Here is a 20,111-nt window from a genome sequence, read left to right as displayed (position 1 = left end):
CTGTTAAAGAAATGAAATAACAAAGTCCTTTAAAAGAGGTGTAAAAACAGCTGCAGGTTTTGTGGGCACCAAAACTGCTTACAAGTAACCCCCTGAGGGAGGAGGTAATGGGAAGGTTTAGTCCAATGTGCACTGATTTTCTGTTTGTGATGATGAAAAACTTCTGGGAATGGGTAGTGGTGATGGTTGCACAATTTGTGAATATACTTAATGCCACGGAATTGTGTATTTAAAAATGGTAAATTTTATGTTTTTTGATGTTTTTACCACAGTAATAATAACGAATCCTCCTGAGAAGTGGCATCCGTAGAGAACATTTATAGTATTGCAGGAGAATGGAGTCTATGTTTAGACCAATTGGAGGCTTGACCTGGATCTGGAAGTTACTCCCCAGCAAAAGGAGGATGGGATGTGATTCTCTCTGAGCTCCACACCTGTGGCAGGCACGGGCAGCAGCCAGAGCCATACAGACATTCTTCCTGTTGGTGCAGAGAGGAGCTGTTACTTGGCAAGAAGTGACCGGTGGGGAATTCCCTGGCAGTCCAGTATTTAGGACTTGGCGCTTTCACTACCGTGGGCCTGGGTTTGATCCCTGGTCGGGGAACTAAGATCCTGTAAGCTGTGTGGCATGGCCAAGCAAAAAAAAAAAAAAAAAGAAAGACTGGTGGCAGCCATCTTGGGGAGAATATATTCAAAAACTTTAAATACAGTGGACAATCGCGTATTTTAAATCTGAATGTTTAGGACCTGCAGATATAGAGACTAAGAGAATTTTGTATTTTCATAATATTACAGCACTGACTCCTAAGGACTTAGACCTTCCCTTGAACCTGGACAGGTTGCTCATGAGTCACTGGCAACCTCCCCAGCATTAAACCTCATTTCTGTCTCCGTCTTCTTGCTGGATGCCCGTGCCCTATCATGTCAGACCACAGCATTGCTCTCACCTATGGAAGAGTTAAGCCAGAGGGAGCTTGCAGGTAAAGAAGACTTCGCCTATTATTAGGCAGCAAGTGATGGAAAAGTCAAGATTCCTCATGTCCAGAGTGCATAGGTTAGGCAAGCAGTGCTTCTGATAGAACAGGACCTTTGTCAGGCTTCTCGTCAGGATGTGCAGCCAAACTAGGGAGGTCCCTAAAATACTCTGAACAAGCCCCCTGGTCTCAAAGAGGAAGAGTTCTGACTCCTGGTTCTCTTTCTCTCCTTCTTCCCTATTTGAGGAGGGAGCAATTAGAAATCATGCAAGTAAATGTGAAATATGGAACTTTTCTTTAAATTATGAATGTTTTTTGTAGTTGATTTTAAAAATCATGACTAGTCTTTTATCGCCACCTCGTGGCAAATATTGGGCTTTGCAATGGACATTTAATTTTTCAATCAGCTCTAAATTCTACCTTTATTTGCTGCCTAAATACTGCTTGGAGACAGATAGCATATGAGAAATCTTAAATTAACTATGGAGACTAAATATTAGAAATTCAAATATAGGGGTTATTTCAGAATGCTTTCTAAGCCCTTAAGTTTCCAGATTTACCAAAAGGACACATATGACTGAGACTTGGTTCTAAGGTTGTGATGATAATAAAAACAATCATTGTAATAATATAGCTAACATCTATTGAGTGCTTACTATGTTCCAGAAAACATTCTAATACTTTTCAGTACTACTCATTTACCCCACATCAACTCTATGAGGTAAGTTCTCTTTTATACAATTTTTAAAAGAGAAAACTGAGATAAAGCGAGTTAAAATTTTCCCCCAAGATCAACCACCTATTAACAAGGTAAAGCCAAGATTGAAAACCCAACAGTCTAGTTCCAGAACCTTAAGTCTCCGTAGCATAGCGTCAACACGTACATTAGTACTGTGGAATCAAAATTCTCCCCATTAATCTAATGCTCGCTTATCCTTTAACTAGAACGTGGTTAAGCGTCACATGTATGGGAAAGACAGAAGTGCCATAGGAATTCACAGATAGAACTTGACAAAAGCATTTCTCAGAGAAGTTTCAGAGACAGCAGGAACTTGACTTCAAACTTTGGGGTGAAGTAGAAAGGTACAGAGGAGGAAGCATGGCCCAAATAAGAAGGGACAGCAGTGGAGGAAGGGAGGGAGGGTGGGTGCCGGGAACAGAACCAGGTAGATGAAGCAGAGAACAGGAGGACTTGCAGGGGAAGAGAGGAAAGTCAGAAAGGTCAGTCTGGGCCATATTGTTCGTGGAGGATCTTAACATCAGATTAAGTTAGATCTTTAGCCGGGTAGTTACAGAGAATTATTGCGAGTGTGGATAACATGGATTACCTTGCCTTTGTAATATTTTAAAAGCTAGATATGTCCAATGCAGAAAACTTGGAAACCAGTAAAGAGAAAGCTAAAAGACCATCTGTAACTCCATCTCTCTTTGTATTACTTGGAATATATTTCCATTCTTTTTTTTTTTTGCGGTACGCGGGCCTCTCACTGTTGTAGCCTCTCCCGTCGCGGAGCACAGGCTCCGGATGCGCAGGCTCAGCGGCCATGGCTCACGGGCCCAGCCGCTCCGCGGCATGTGGGATCTTCCCGGACCGGGGCACGAACCCGTGTCCCCTGCATCGGTAGGCAGACCCCCAACCACTGCGCCACCAGGGAAGCCCTCCATTCTTTATATTACACACAACCCCCTTTTTTCCCCAAATAATACTGTTATTGCACTTTATGTAATAATTATACAGCATTTTAATGTTTTGGTTTTGTCTTTTATTACAGTGTATATCTATTATAAACAAAATAGAAGCATAAACATTAAAAGCAAAACTAAAATTATAAGCAATTCCAAGCTCCTACTATTAACAATCACTATTGTATGTGTATGCATGTATTTATCTGTGTATCCTTTTGAAAAAAATATAGATCCTATTCAAAAATAGAATAATAATTCATAAACGGTTTTAGACCCTATAGTTTTCTCTTAATGTATTATGAACATGTTACTATGTTGACATATGTATTTTTACAGCAAAATTTAATGGCTGCATCCTATACAAAATAATTTACTCAATTAATCTCATACTTTTAATTGCCTCTGCATCTTTGTTGAAAATCAATTAAGCATATGTGTGTGGGTCTATTGCTAGATTCTGTATTCCGTTCTACTTATGTATTTGTCTTCTTAATTCTAATAACACAACCTTGATCACTGTAACTTTATACTAAAACTTGAAGTCAGAGAGTATAAATTAGCCAACTTCTTTTTCAAAGTTGTTTTGGCTATTCTACATCCTTTGCATTTCAACATGAATTTTAGAATTAGCTGTCAACATCTACAAAGGAGTTTGCTGAGATTTTAATTGGGATTGTGTTATACCTATATAGCAAATTGGAGAGAATTGATATTTTATCCATGTTTATCCATAAACATGGCATTTCTTCTCTATTCATTTAGGAGTTCTTTATTTTCTTTTTTTAAAGATTTATTTATTTATTTATTTATTTATTTTATTTTTGGTTGTGTCGGGTCTTAGTTGCAGCACACGGGATCTTCCGTTGTGGCACGTGGGCTCTTCATTGTGGTACACGGGCTTCTCTCTAGTTGTGGCGTGCGGGTTTTCTCTTCTCTAGTCGTGGCACACAGGCTTCAGGGCACATGGGCTCTGTAGTTGTGGTGCGTGGGTTCCAGAGCGCGTGGGCTCAGTATTTATGGCACTTGGGCTTAGTTGCCCTGCACCTTGTGGGATCTTATTTCCCTGAGCAGGGATCAAACCTGTGTCCCCTGCATTGTAAGGCAGATTCTTTACCACTAGACCACCAGGGAAGTCCCAGGAGTTCTTTACTTTCTCTCATTATATTTGTAGTGCACAGGTCTTCCACATTTTTTTCTTATATTTATATCTAAGTAGTTCACGTTTTATGTGATCATAAATGGTATTGTTATTTTAATTTCAATTTCCAATTGTTTGTTGCTAGTATATTGACCACACATCTTCCAACCTTGCTAAACTTACTTATTGGCTCTAGTAAATATATAGATATATAGATTCTGTAGGATTTTCTATATAGATGATCAAGTCATCTGTGATTACAGACAATTTTACTTCTTCGTCTCCAATCACGATGTCTTTTATTTCTCTTTTTTGCCTGGTGGACTGGTGAAAACCTCCAGTACGATGTGGAATAGAAGTGGTGAGAGTAGACATCCTTGCCTGTTTCCTCATCTTAGCAGGAAGAAGTTCGCCTTTCATCATTATGTTAGCAGTACATAGATGTCCTTTGTCAGGTTGAGGCTATTACTTCTGTTCCCAGTTTGCAGTGTTTTTATCAGGATCGAAGTCGGGTATTTGTCAAATGCCTCTTCTTCATTATTGAGATGATGATATTGTTTTCCTTTTTTAGTCTGTTAACGTGGTAAGTTACATTGATTGGCTTTTCGAATGCTAAACTAACTTTGCACCCCTGAGATGAACCCCTCTTGGTAACGATGTATTATCCTTTTAATATGGTGTTAGATTTGATTTGATTCAATGTCTTCAACAGATACCTAGTCCCTGACTAATTTTCCCAAATCACTGATTTTATGAGGTCAATATTTTCTCAGAAACTAATGATCCACAATATAATTTATTAAAGCATTATGGAAATTTGTCCCAAATTAGAAAGAGCCAAGATGTCCAACAAGAGAGAATTATTAAATACAATTTGGTATATCAATAATTATGCAATCAGAAACAACATGTTATAGAAAAAATTGATCTGAAGAAAGTATTTGCACATTATTGAATATGAAGGAAAGCATGAAACAAGCCACCTAACAGTATGTACAAATTCTATAAAAAGTAAACACTCTTTGACTCAGAATTTTTGCTTCTTGAAATTTACCTAAGAAAATACTAAAGAATGGGTGCAACGATTCCAAGTTCATCTTCATCCAAGAATTGTGGGTTTTTTTTCTGTTGTTTGTTTGTTTTCGGTACGTGGGCCTCTCAGTGTTGTGGCTTCTCCCGTTGCAGAGCACAGGCTCTGGACGCACAGGCTCAGCGGTCATGGCTCACGGGCCCAGCCGCTCCGCGGCATGTGGGATCTTCCCAGACTGGGGCACAAACCCGTGTCCCCTGCATCAGTAGGCGGACTCTCAACCACTGCACCACCAGGGAAGCCCAAGAATTGTTCTTAATAGCACAAAAATTAGAAACAACCTACAAGTCCAAAAATATGGGATTGAATTTCTGTTTGCAATCAAGATAGAGTAACAAAAGACATACAAAGTATGTTCTCTGACCACAATGGAATTAAATTAGAAATCAATAACAGAAAGTTATCTGGACAAAACCCTACTTGGAAATTAAGTGACACACTTTTAAATAACCCATGAGTCAAAAAAGAAATCTAAAGTGAAATTAGGAAAAATTTTAACTGAATAAAAATGAAAACATAGCATAAGAAATTTTATGGTATACAGCTAAAGAAGTAATATTACCTAAAGCAGTAATATAGGGGGAATATTCTTCCTGTATATACCTATATTAAAAAAGGAGAAAGACCTTGAGTCAATGGCATCAGCTTCCACCTTCAGCAACAAATGTCAAATTCCTTAAAAGATACAAACCACAAGCCTTATTCAAGAAGAAGTAGATAACCTGAGGAGCCCGATATCTACTGAAGATATTGAATTTGAAACTTTAAACCTTCCCGTAAAGAAAATTCCATTCTCAGATTTGGGCTGAGAAGGACTGGAAGTAGGGAAATGTATTCCATACCATTAAGATTCTAATATAATACTATAAACATGAGGTTGTGGTGGTGACAGAGGAATGAAGACGTCAGGATGGGTGGAAGAAATATTAAAACAAAAGATTTAAAAGACTTATTGACTGATGTAGGAATTCAAATTAGTTTATCTTTAAAGCAGTGGCATTTTAAGGTAAAATTGAGTCTTCAGTTTTATCTTTAAAATATCTATTTTCTTAACATTTATTCTCACTTGTCAGGCAGTAATATTTTCTAATTACTCAATAAGGGTTTCTTCATAGAAGGAAACCAGGGCAAATGTGTCTAAAGCAATTATATCTGAGAAAGAACAGGATTCATATAACTCCACATTACCTTCTAAGAAATTCTTAGTCCCTTTTGAATTATATCCTTTCCACATAAAGAAATAGCAAATTTGAGAACTATCTCTATCTTATTATACCTTTATTTGTTACCCTGCAATGTGTAGAAGCAAAACCTGTTTGGTCACTTGACTAGAGAAGGAGAACTCATACTGTCTTCCTGTCAATAAATCCCTGAGAGGACATAGCCCACCCCTGGTTCCTGCAGTGCCTCCGGAGTGCCTGGAGCTGGGCAGCAGCTTGTTGGGCTTGTTCAATGGATGGAGAAGGCCCATGTCTAAGCCTTCCACTCAAATCTTTCTTTACCCACCTCCTTTCCTTTGTACTTCTCTTTCCTACCTCTCTCGCCTTATAATATTTTTAAAATTTATTTTTTATTGAAGTATAGGTGAATTACAATGTTGTGCTAATTATTGCTGTACAGCAGTGACTCAGTTATATATATGTATACATTCTTTTTTTCATATTCTTTTCCATTATGGTTTATCACAGGATATTGAATATAGTTCCCTGTGCTATACAGTAGGACCTTATAATTTTTGAATGCTAAGATCTAAGAAATGTTCATTATTCTGTGCCTTGCACAATTTATCTCTTATTTTAGCAGATTATTTAGCTCTTTGCTCAAAATTTTAAAAATAAGATCTGTCATCTCATTTTAAGTTTTCTTCTGAGCACTTACCTAAAACCGTTTGCCCTGGCCGGGTCGTCACAGTCACAGCGAGGTTACAAAATAGATGCCTGGCGTCATTGCTATCAGGAGACTCGATCAATGGCCAGGTACAACTCATTAGACTGAGAAACAAATTTCTTCACAAACCCCCCAGAAAAATAGGAAGTACACTATATGTTTCTCTATGGCTCATTTAATGTCGAAAAGCAATACTATGATGATCTAAACATGCTTGAAGAAAGTTCAGTTTCCGTTTACCTTTTGGTCTTCGGGAATTTTCTAGTAGGTCAGTTGCATAACTACCTCAACCACAAACTCAGTTTCACAGCAGTCAAGAAGCAACAACTTTAAATTTTTCAATTTATGAATTATTTCCCTCATTCCTTGAGCTCCACTTGCAACTTTGATGGTCTTAAGCTGTTTAAATCCCCTTTATGTCATGTGCATGTAATAACATCGGTAATGACTACTCACCCCAATCCTACCTAAAGCTTAAAAACACTCTGAACTTCTCCACTACCGCCTCAGCATTCATTAATGAAATCTCTGAAGTGAACACATTGGAAGCATTTATACCATGTGATGTAAATTTCTGTTTCGTGTAAATGCTGGCAGCCCAAAACTCTCCTGATAATGTTTTTTTTTTTTTTCACTTTGAAATAGTTCAGTGTGTTATCTTTAAAAAAGATAGATGCTTTCTTATATAAATGTAGTTCCATTATTGCTTTTAATAATATTCTTTAGAATTCCTTAATATTTCTAATTAACGTTCTGTAGTATAATGGTTTTTTAGGCACAATAAATATCATTCTATTTTCAATCATTTTGTTAAATACTTACTGACTTTGTACCTTGGGAAAGTTACTTAAATTTTGTAAGCAGGGGTGTGTTAGAACAGGAGCCAGCTTGCAAGAGCCAATTGTTAAACTTTCAGGAATTTTGCCTAAAAGATTTTAAACCTTTGGAGGCTTGAAATAAGCCATGGTAGGAGTATTTACCACAGATGGTGTCAAATGCTACAAATGGGGGCATTTTTTCCCCCATAGAAAGCTGGTTTACCTCTAGGCCTTAGTTTCTTCATCCATAAAATGAAAAAAAAAATTCCAATCTGTATTGGACTTATTTACTTGCAGTAAACAGGATCTCTCTGCTAGTTTTGTTTTGCTTTTCATTTGGCTGTGCTGCATGGCTTGCGGGATCTTAGTTCCCTGACCAGGGATTGAACCCATGGCCTTGGCAGTGAAAGCGTGGAGTCCTAACCACTGGACTGCCAGGGAATTCCCTCTGCTAGTTTAAATAGAAAAGGAATTTTCCAGAGAGCACTATTGAATTGTAGGGAAGACTGATAAAATCAGTTATAGTTTGAGGTCTCAAAAATAAATCTGAGGGGCTTCCCTGGTGGCACACTCGTTGAGAATCTGCCTGCTAATGCAGGGGACACGGGTTCGAGCTCTGGTCTGGGAAGATCCCACATGCCGCGGAGCAACTAGGCCCGTGAGCCACAACTACTGAGCCTGCGCGTCTGGAGCCTGTGCTCTGCAACAAGAGAGGCTGTGATAGTGAGAGGCCCGCACACTGCGATGAAGAGTGGCCCCCACTTGCTACAACTAGAGAAAACCCTCAAACAGAAATGAAGACCCAACACAGCCAAAAATAAATAAATAAATAAATAAAATAAAATAAATAAATCTGAGAGTCATAGCATAAAACTAGGCCAACTCCGGGAGGATAACGCATGCTGCGGAGTGGCTCAGCCCGTGAGCCGTGGCCGCTGAGCCTGCGCGTCCGGAGCCTGTGCTCCGCAACGGGAGAGGCCACAACAGTGAGAGGCCTGCATACCACACACACACACACAAAGAAAAACAAAAAAAACTAGGCCACCAAGGGACCTATTGCCTCTTTCTATGTTCGGGAAGCCACCTGTCCATTTGGGAAGCTGCTGCTGTGGTTACCGGTTATTTATTTATTTACTTATTTATTTATTTATGGCTACACTGGGTCTTTATTGCTGTGTACAGGCTTTCTCTAGTTGAGGCGAGCGGGGACTACTCTTTGTTGCAGAGCGCAGGCTTCTCATTACAGTGGCTTCTCTTGTGGTGGAGCACGGGCTCTAGGCGCGCAGGCTTCAGTAGTTGCGGCTTGCCGGCTCTAGAGCACAGGCTCATTAGTTGTGGTGCACGGGCTTAGTTGCTCCGTGGCACGTGGGATCTTCTGGGACCAGGGCTTGAACCCGTGTCCCCTGCTTTGGCAGGATTCTTAACCACTGCACCACCAGGGAAGCCTGGTTACCAGTTTTAAAACTACTTTGCTTCTACCATGACCAGGAAAGCCTCTCTGATCAAGAAGCCGCTGCAAGTATCTTTTCTGACCACAACGCTATAAGACTAGATATCAATTACAGGAAAAGATCTGTAAAAAATACAAACACATGGAGGCTAAACAATACACTACTTAATAACGAAGTGATCACTGAAGAAATCAAAGAGGAAATCAAAAATTACCTAGAAACAAATGACAATGGAGACACAACGACCCAAAACCTATGGGATGCAGCAAAAGCAGTTCTAAGAGAGAAGTTTATAGCAATACAATCCTACCTTAAGAAACAGGAAACATCTCGAATAAACAACCTAACCTTGCACCAAAAGCAATTAGAGAAAGAAGAACAAAAAAACCCCAAAGTTAGCAGAAGGAAAGAAATCATAAAAATCAGATCAGAAATAAATGAAAAAGAAATAAAGGAAACAATAGCAAAGATCAATAAAACTAAAAGCTGTTTCTTTGAGAAGATAAACAAAATTGATAAACCATTAGCCAGACTCATCAAGAAAAAAAGGGAGAAGACTCAAATCAATAGAATTAGAAATGAAAAAGGAGAAGTAACAAATGACACTGCAGAAATACAAAAGATCATGAGAGGTTACTACAAGCAACTCTATGCCAATAAAATGGACAACCTGGAAGAAATGGACAATATCTTAGAAATGCACAACCTGCCAAGACTGAATCAGGAAGAAATAGAAAATATGAACAGACCAATCACAAGCACTGAAATTGAAACTGTGATTAAAAATCTTCCAACAAACAAAAGCCCAGGACTTTTGTTTCATTTGGCTGTGCTGCATGGCTTGCGGGATCTTAGTTCCCTGACCAGGGATTGAACCCATGGCCTTGGCAGTGAAAGCGTGGAGTCCTAACCACTGGACTGCCAGGGAATTCCCTCTGCTAGTTTAAATAGAAAAGGAATTTTCCAGAGAGCACTATTGAATTGTAGGGAAGACTGATAAAATCAGTTATAGTTTGAGGTCTCAAAAATAAATCTGAGGGGCTTCCCTGGTGGCACACTGGTTGAGAATCTGCTTGCTAATGCAGGGGACACGGGTTCGAGCTCTGGTCTGGGAAGATCCCACATGCCGCGGAGCAACTAGGCCCGTGAGTCACAACTACTGAGCCTTCGGCTTCACAGGCGAATTCTATCAAACATTCAGAGAAGAGCTAACACCTATCCTTCTCAAACTCTTCCAAAATATAGCAGAGGGAGGAACACCCCCAAACTCATTCTACGAGGCCACCATCACCTTGATACCAAAACCAGACAAGGATGTCACAAAGAAAGAAAACTACAGGCCAATATCACTGATGAACATAGATGCAAAAATCCTCAACAAAATACTAGCAAACAGAATCCAACAGCACATTAAAAGGATCATACACCATAATCAAGTGGGGTTTATTCCAGGAATGCAAGGATTCTTCAATATACGCAAATCAATCATCGTGATACACCATATTAACAAATTGAAGGAGAAAAACCATATGATCATCTTAATAGATGCAGAGAAAGCTTTCAACAAAATTCAACACCCATTTATGATAAAAACCCTGCAGAAAGTAGGCATAGAGGATACTTTCCTCAACATAATAAAGTGCATATATGACAAACCCACAGCCAACATCGTCCTCAATGGTGAAAAACTGAAAGCATTTACACTAAGATCAGGAACAAGACAAGGTTGCCCACTCTCACCACTCTTATTCAACATAGTTTTGGAAGTTTTAGCCACAGCAATCACAGAAGAAAAGGAAATAAAAGGAATCCATATTGGAAAAGAAGTAAAGCTGTCACTGTTTACAGATGACATGATACTATACATACAGAATCCTAAAGATGCTACCAGAAATTTACTAGAGCTAATCAATGAATTTGGTAAAGTAGCAGGATACAAAATTAATGCACAGAAATCTCTGGCATTCCTATACACTAATGATGAAAAATCTGAAAGTGAAATCAAGAAAACACTCCCATTTACCATTGCAACAAAAAGAATAAAATATCTGGGAATATACCTACCTAAGGACACAAAAGACCTGTATGCAGAAAATTATAAGACACTGATAAAAGAAATTAAAGATGATACAAATAGATATAACATGTTCTTGGATTGGAAGAATCAACAATGTGAAAATGAATCTACTACCCAAAGCAATCTACAGATTCAATGCAATCCCTATCAAACTACCACTGGCATTTTTCACAGAACTAGAACAAAAAATGTCACAATTTGTATGGAAACACAAAAGACCCCGAACTGTCAAAGCAATCTTGAGAACGAAAAACGGAGCTGGAAGAATCAGGCTCCCTGACTTCAGACTATACTACAAAGCTACAGTAATCAAGACAGTATGGTACTGGCACAAAAACAGAAATATAGATCAATGGAACAGGATAGAAAGCCCAGAGGTAAACCCATGCACATATGGTCACCTTATCTTTGATAAAGGGCAGGAATGTACAGTGGAGAAAGGACAGCTTCTTCAATAAGTGGTGCTGGGAAAACTTGACAGGTACATGTAAAAGTATGAGATTAGATCACTCCCTAACACCATACACAAAAATAAGCTGAAAATGGATTAAAGACCTAAATGTAAGGCCAGAAAGTATCAAACTCTTAGAGGAAAACAGAGGCAGAACACCCTATGACATAAATCACAGCAAGATCCTTTTAGACCCACCTCCTAGAGAAATGGAAATAAAAACAAAAATAAACAAATGGGAAATAATGAAACTCCAAAGCTTTTGCACAGCAAAGGAAACCATAAACAAGACCAAAAGACAACCCTCAGAATGGGAGAAAATATTTGCAAATGAAGCAACTGACAAAGGATTAATCTCCAAAATTTATAAGCAGCTCATGCAGCTCAATAACAAAAAAATAAACAACCCAATCCAAAAATGGGCAGAAGACCTAAATAGACTTTTCTCCAAAGAAGATATACAGACTGCCAACAAACACATGAAAGAATGCTCAACATCATTAATCATTAGAGAAATGCAAATCAAAACTACAATGAGATATCATCTTACACCCGTCAGAATGGCCATCATCAAAAAACCTAGAAAGAATAAATGCTGTAGAGGGTGTGGAGAAAAGGGAACACTCTTGCACTGCTGGTGGGAATGTGAATTGGTACAGCCACTATGGAGAACAGTATGGAGGTTCCTTAGAAAACTACAAATAGAACTACCATATGACCCAGCAATCCCACTACTGGGCATATACCCTGAGAAAACCATAATTCAAAAAGAGTCATGTACCAAAATGTTCATTGCAGCTCTATTTACAATAGCCCGGAGATGGAAACAACCTAAGTGTCCATCATCGGATGAATGGATAAAGAAGATGTGGCACATATATACAATGGAATATTACTCAGCCATATAAAGAAACGAAATTGAGCTATTTGTAATGAGGTGGATGGACCTAGAGTCTGTCATACAGAGTGAAGTAAGTCAGAAAGAGAAAGACAAATACCGTATGCTAACACATATATATGGAATTTAAGAAAAAAAATGTCATGAAGAACCTAGGGGTAAGACAGGAATAAAGACACAGACCTAGCAGAGAATGGACTTGAGGATATGGGGAGGGGAAGGGTAAGCTGTGACAAAGCGAGAGAGTGGCATGGACATATATACACTACTAAACGTAAAGTAGATAGCTAGTGGGAAGCAGCCGCATAGCACAGGGGGATCAGCTCGGTGTTTTGTGACCACCTAGAGGGGTGGGATAGGGAGGGTGGGAGGGAGGGAGACACAAAAGGGAAGAGATATGGGAACATATGTATATGTATAACTGATTAACTTTGTTATAAAGCAGAAACTAACATACCATTGTAAAGCAATTATACTCCAATAAAAATGTAAAAAAGAAAAAAAAAAGAAGCCACTGCAGGCAAACCAGAGACTTCCACATTGTCTTTCCTGGCTCTTGCCTTCTAAATGTTTCAAGAGAGCATCTGATTGGCAGAAACTAATTCATAACCACAGCTGTGGCTGCATGGGAGACTCAGATATACAGTCATTTTTTTTTTTTTTTGCGGTACGCGGGCCTCTCACTGTTGTGGCCTCTCCCGTTGCGGAGCACAGGCTCCGGACGCGCAGGCTCAGCGGCCATGGCTCACGGGCCCAGCCGCTCCACGGCATGTGGGATCTTCCCGGATTGGGGCACGAACCCGTGTCCCCTGCATCAGCATGCGGACCCTCAACCACTGCGCCACCAGGGAAGCCCTGGAATGACCTTATGTCCAAATAAAACATTGGAGGTTCTATCATCATAGATTAAAAGAAAGGGGAAGAACAGCTATTGGAGGACATCTAGCAGTCTGCCATAGACCACCACTTCCATCCCTGAGATCTGTGAGCACCCTTTTTCCCAAATAGGGAAAATTCATACCTTACCTAAGAGGTATGACTTCAAAGTTCCATCTTTCAGAGACTAAACCCAGCTCAAAGACCAGGATATCTGAGTGACACAAAGTTCTCTCCATTAGGTCCAGATGTGGCTACCTGTGGACAAATGATCCAGGAAGTGACTGGTGAGTTATTCCCCCATGCCCAGCACACACACACACACACACACCACTTCTCTGGTAGAATAGGAACAGGATAACTATAACAAAAAGTTCCCTTCCAAAAAAATATATTGTAATGGGCAGAAATTTCAGAGATGTCTGCTCTGGCAATAGACTATTATAATTTTCTAGGTTAGCCCATCCAAAACCTCTGGTTCCTCTATCATCTCCATGACTACTGGCTTTGTTTTCTTGGAGGTCCTTCTTTGTCCATTAGCCTCCTCGATCACAGCTTCATTGGGCATTGGAGAGTCTGCCCTTCTTGGGGCTGCAAAACTTTCACATCCTACTTTTTGCTAGTGTAGGTTTGGGTACTTAAGTTTGCATTGTACTCAGTCAGGCTTTGGCAGGCCAGGTTTATGGTTTCTCTGGTAAAGAATTTCCTCTTAACTTAATAGGCATCCAGTCTTTCTTCTGGTCAGTTGCAGTGTAAAAATTGTACCCAAAGAAATAATCTAGACATTATGTGTGTGTGTGTGTGTGTACACATACACACACATGTATATATATGTATATACACACATGTGCATATACACATGTGTGTATACACACGTGTGTGTACATGTGTATACACACATATATATGTATTATATATATATTTATCAATCAAATACATATATATATAAAAGTCTGCAGATCATTTTAATTATTACCTGCTATGATCTGCACAGCCTCTTTTCAACCTGATTATGGTGTTTATGGGTTGAATTTTGTCCCCCCCAAAAAGATATGTTTGATTCTTAACTCCCAGTACCTCAGAATGTGACCTTATTTGAAGACAAGGTCTTTACAGTGGTAATCAAGTTGAAATGAGATCATTTGGGTGAGCCCTAACCCAGTATGACTGGTGTCCTTATAAAAAAAGGGGAAATTTGGATGCAGTCATGCACACAGGTACAATGTCATGTGACGATAAAGGCAGAGATCAAGGTGATGCAGCCACAAGCCAAGGAACACCAGAGGTTGTCAGTAAACCACCAGAAGCCAGGGGAGAGCCATGGAACATATTTTCCCTCCCAGCTCTCAGAAGAAACCACTCTATGGACACCTTGATCTCAAACTTCTAGCCTCTAGAATTGTAAGACAATAAATTTCCATTGTTTAAGTCACCCAGTTTGCAGTACTTTTTTTTTTTTTTTTTTTTTTTTTTTGCGGTACGCGGGCCTCTCACTGTTGTGGCCTCTCCCATTGCGGAGCACAGGCTCCGGACGCGCAGGCTCAGCGGCCATGGCTCACGGGCCCAGCTGCTCCGCGGCATGTGGGATCTTCCCGGACCGGGGCACGAACCCGTGTCCCCTGCATCGGCAGGCGGACTCTCAACCACTGCGCCACCAGGGAAGCCCTGCAGTACTTTTTTATAGCAGCCCTAGCAACTAATAGAGGCAGCTTCCATAATGCCCTAAAATAAGGGTCTTGAGTGGTAGGGCACAACCCTTAATCTGATCTGTGCTGCTGTACTGATTCTTCTTGCCCAGCCCAGAAGGCTTTCTAGAGATTCTTGTAAATAGTTGGGGCCACTGTACTCCTTCACAGCTAGCTTTTATTATCACTTCAGTGTGGAGGTACAGACACAGTGGACATTTTTTAATGCTGTGAAGCACCAAATCGTCAGGCTTACAAATATTTTAGAGTCTCTGACACAGGTTGAGATTCTGCTACAGCTTTAGATTCTCTATCCTTTCCTTAGCAGAGATACAGCTTGCCCTCAGTATCTTCAGGTTCTGCGGTTGAATTGGTGAATGCAGAACTCGTGGATAAGGAGGACCTACGGCTACCTGTCCTCATCATCTGCTTCTTGGACTGCTAAGTCAAGAAAACGTACATTAATATCCTTTAGGGCATCACCCCATTTCTAAATTCCAAATTTTGTATTGGTCAACGTTCACTTGCAAAGAACAGAAGCCATTTTAACTAGTCTAATCAGAAAAAGATTTAGTACAGGTTTTGTTATTGCTTAGAGAAGCAGTTGGAAGGTTGAAGAAATCCTTTCTGAACAGTACAACAGTGTGGAGCCAACAATGCAGATGTTCCTACAGCTGTTGGGAAACCATCAGGATCATAAGGCAACCTTAAACTGGGGCAGGGTATTGGAAGACAGAAGCCTGCCTAGAATTGCAGAAGCAGTAAAGCATGATTTTGACATCTTTTCAGATCTCTCACGAGTACATCTTATTGGCAGGACCCAAGTCCATTCAGAGCTCTAGCTATCAGAGTGCCTGGGAAATGTCTGTTTTTCTGGACTCTGATGTGCCCAGCTGAAAATTAACAGCTCTAATTCTGTGAGAGAAAAGGGAGAGAAAAGGGGGAAGGAGATAGAGAAGAAGTAGTCAGATTATGAATGTAAATATTTTAGAATTATCTCTGACACAGAGCAGGCCCTTACTGACAAATTTATGGAAACACAATACAAGTTCTTAAAAGAGAAAATGTGAAATCAGAAACAAGAGATTAGGGACTTCCCTGGTGGTGCGGTGGTTAAGAATCCACCTGCCAATGCAGGGGACACAGGTTCAATCCCTGGTTTGGGAAGATTCCACATGCAGTGGAGCAACTAAGCCCGTGCGCCACAACTACTGAAGACTGCGCGCCTAGAGCCTGTGTTCTGCAACAAGAGAAGCCATCGCAAGGAGAAGCCCGTGCGCCACAACGAAGAGTAGCCCCCGCTCACCGCACCTAGAGAAAGCCCACGTGCAGCAACGAAGACCCAACGCAACCAAAAATAAATAAATTAAATAAAATAAATAAATTTATAAAAAAAAAATCCAGGAGATCAGGTTTGCAAAAGGCAAACTATGTCACAATTGCTTTGCACTTTTGCTTATCCAAGTGCAATACAGTGTTTTCTGAGCTGGAATATTTATACATGTACACTTGCAGTGAACAAAGTTCATTCTCTGGAGGAAAAATTGACCTTGTAAGTCAAAGATCCTGGTCCAACTGAATTCTCTTATACTTTGTTCCTTCTCAAGTGGTTTTACCTCCCCATGTGTTTGATACCTGTGATCCAAGGAAATAAGGGCTCTCAGATGTGTATCAAGACTACGTTTATCTTTAAAATTTTAAATCTTAAACCTAGATTTGTGAAATATGTGTTAGAGCAGAGATCAGCAAAGTTTTACTATAAAGGTTCAGATAGTAATGTTTTCATCTTTGCAGACCACATAATGTCTGTTGCCATTTCTCAATCATGACATTGTGGTGTGAGAGCAATCATAGTACATAGATTAGTGAGTGTGCCTATGTTCCAACAAAATTTTACTTACAAAAAATGTGGCGGACCTAATTTGGCACATGGGTTGTCATTTGCGGACCCTTGTTTTAGATAATTGTGTGAAATAAATTAAAAAATAATTCTATCAGAGTTACCTTGCAGATCATATCAGTCCACAGATACGGACTATCGTTGGTCCTTTCTCTTCTCTCTCTGCGTGTAGAGTCCTTTCTTTTACACAAACACTCAACCTAACTTCTGGTGTTTGAGACCGGCACTTCCCTCCGCTTGGTTTCACTTTACAGTCACGTATCAATGTTCTGACCACTGATGAACCTAAATACAACAGGAAATTTCTTTAACTTCAATAACCATCTTTACAGTGGAGATAGCAAGTTGCTACCAAATGTGCTCAGTCACAGGTGAAGTAACCAGTGTGTTTTTCTGTCGGCCTCGACTGTGGGCTGGCTTTGCCTACAGGCTCCTGATCTTCAGGTACCGTGAGTACACATGAGCTGGCATGGCCTCCCACACCCAGACAAATTCTACTGCTGTCCCTGCTGGGGCATCAGCTTTCCTACTGACCTCTGACCTCTGTCACTCATTAGCTATGTGATTTTAGGATAATTACCTAAACTTCCTAAGCTTCAGTTTCCTAGTAAGCAAGATGGAGATCATGATAATATCTACCTAGAGCAGTGCCTGGACTATATTAAACAGTCCATAGATTTTATCCACAAGAGTGAATTTGGTATCGGCCAGTTATATAATTTATGATGATTATAATATTGCTGGTTGGCCTTCATTTTCATCTGAATATTTTGATATATGAACAACAAGTAAAATTTGAGTTTTGTCTCCTTGTTTTGTTCATTTTAATCATGGTCTAACATGAATATTTTCTATACACTGGTAGAGCATGTTTTACTATTCAGTTGCCCTAAATTTTCTCAAAAGTGCACTTAAAAAAAAAAAATTAGGGCTTCCCTGGTGGCACAGTGGTTGGGAGTCCGCCTGCCGATGCAGGGGACGCGGGTTCGTGCCCCGGTCCGGGAAGATTCCACATGCCGCGGAGCGGCTGGGCCCGTGAGCCATGGCCGCTGGGCCTGCACGTCCGGAGCCTATGCTCCGCAGCGGGAGAGGCCACAACAGTGAGAGGCCCGCGTACCACAACAACAACAACAAAAATAAATAAAAAATTAGCATAAGCTTTAAACAATAGAGCAGACAGCACAAAAGAGTAAAGCACAAAATTAAGTAACAGAAATAAATACTAAGGACAATTCAGTATTTTACCCACTGAATCTTAACATTTGCCTGTGCCTCTGGCCCACTCTCTTCTCACACAAACCTGGCTTCCTTTTCTTTTCTGGTAGCGCTTAAACACTAGTCAGACTGGTTTTATTTTATTTTATTTATTTATTTTGTAAATATTTATTTATTTGGCTGCACTGGGTCTTAGTTGTGGCAGGTGGGCTCCTTAGTTGCAGCTCCCAGCTAATTAGTTGCAGCACACGGGCTCCTTAGTTGCAGCATGCAAACTCTCAGTTGCGGCATGCATGTGGGATCTTGTTCCCTGACCAGTCCCCTGCATTGGGAGCGTGGAGTCTTATCCACTGTGCCACCAGGGAAGTCCCCAGACTGGCTTTAGATTTGCTGTGGGACATCAACCAGAAGTCACATTCCTAGATCTCCACCTCCAAAGATTCTGATTTAGTAGCTTCAGGATAGGGCTCGAAGTCTGTACTTTTAAATGCTTCCCATCCATGAGGCAGATGTATGGGAGGTTTGGGGACCTCTGTTCCACACTCTAACTCGTGTTCTCATCCAAGGGCTTCCCCCCAATCCCCGCTACCATTTCTCTGTGCCCACCAGTACCAAATCTGTGCCAGCCTCCAGCCTCAGCAGCCAGTCTTGAACACTTACAACAACGCTGCGAAGACGATATTCTTCTTTTAAAGTTTTTTAAATTTAAGTATAATTTACAATGTTGTGTTTCAAGTGTACAGCAAAGTGATTCAGTTGTACATATATATATGTATATATACATATATGTGTATATATATATGTGTACATATATACACATATATATACACATTCTTTTTCAGATATTTTTCCTTATAGGTTATTACAAGATATTGAGTATAGTTCCCTGTGCTATACAGTACGTCCTTGTTGTTTACCTATTTTATCTACAGTAGTATGTATGTCTTGTTTTCTATGTCTGTGAGTCTAATTTCTGTTTTGTAAATAAGTTCATTTGTATTTTTTTTAGATTCCACATATAAGTGATATCATATGATATTTATCTTTGTCTGACTTAACTTCACTTAATATGATAATCTAGGTCTATCCATGTTGCTACAAATGGCATTATTTCATTCTTCCTTATGGCTGAGTAGTGTTCCATTGTATATGTGTACTACAACTTTATCCATTCATCTGTCTATGGACATTTAGGTTGTTTCTATGTCTTGGCTATTGTGAATAGTGCCACCAGAACACTGAGTGCATGTATCTTTTCATATTAGAGTTTTCTCCAGGTATGTACCCAGTAGTGGGACTGCAGGATCATATGGTAGCTCTATTTTTGGTTTTTTAAGGAGCCTCCATACTGTTTTCTATAGTGGCTGCACCAATTTACATGCTCAACAACAGTGTACGAGGGTTCATTTTTATCCACACCCTCTCTAGCATTTATTATTTGTAGACTTTTTAATGATGGCCATTTTTACTGGTGTGACGTGATACCTCACTGTGGTTTTGATATGAATTTCTCTAATAATTAGTGATGTTAAGCATCTTTTCACATGCCTGTTGGCTGTCTGTATGTCTTCTTTGGAGAAATGTCTATTTAGGTCTTCTGCTCATTTTTTGATTGAGTTTTTTTTTTTTTGATATTAAGCCTCATGGGCTGTTTGTATATTTTGAAAATTAATCCCTTGTCAGTAGCATCATTTGCAAATATTTTTTCCCAGTTCATAGGCTTTTTCATTTTGTTTATGGTTTCCTTTGAGTCCCATTTGTTTATTTTTGTTTTTATTTCCATTACTCTAGGAGATGGATCCAAAAAAATATGGCTACTATTTATGTCAAAGAGTGTTCTGCCTATGTTTTCCTTTAGGAGTTTTATAGTATCCTGTCTTACATTTAGATCTTTAATCCATTTTGAGTTTATTTTTGTGTGTAGTGTTAGAGAATGTTCAATATCATTCTTTTACATGTAGCTGT

General features: G+C 39.7%; 1 protein-coding gene across 1 annotated transcript in view; it reads right to left on the bottom strand.

The window, feature by feature from the left end:
• Positions 1–20,111, bottom strand: part of MCC (MCC regulator of WNT signaling pathway) — a 464,176-nt gene that overhangs the window by 441,565 nt on the left and 2,500 nt on the right. The window contains exon 2 of the mRNA XM_067731409.1: positions 13,497–13,604. Coding sequence (XP_067587510.1) covers positions 13,497–13,585 — 89 coding nt within the window. The 5' untranslated portion in view covers positions 13,586–13,604. The remainder of the gene's footprint in view (positions 1–13,496; positions 13,605–20,111) is intronic.

This window comes from Pseudorca crassidens, chromosome 3 (genome assembly GCF_039906515.1).
Source record: "Pseudorca crassidens isolate mPseCra1 chromosome 3, mPseCra1.hap1, whole genome shotgun sequence".
Taxonomy (NCBI): Eukaryota; Metazoa; Chordata; class Mammalia; order Artiodactyla; family Delphinidae; genus Pseudorca; species Pseudorca crassidens.
The sequence above is the reverse complement of the archived record's forward strand: the minus strand, read 5'-3'. Positions and strand labels throughout refer to the sequence as shown.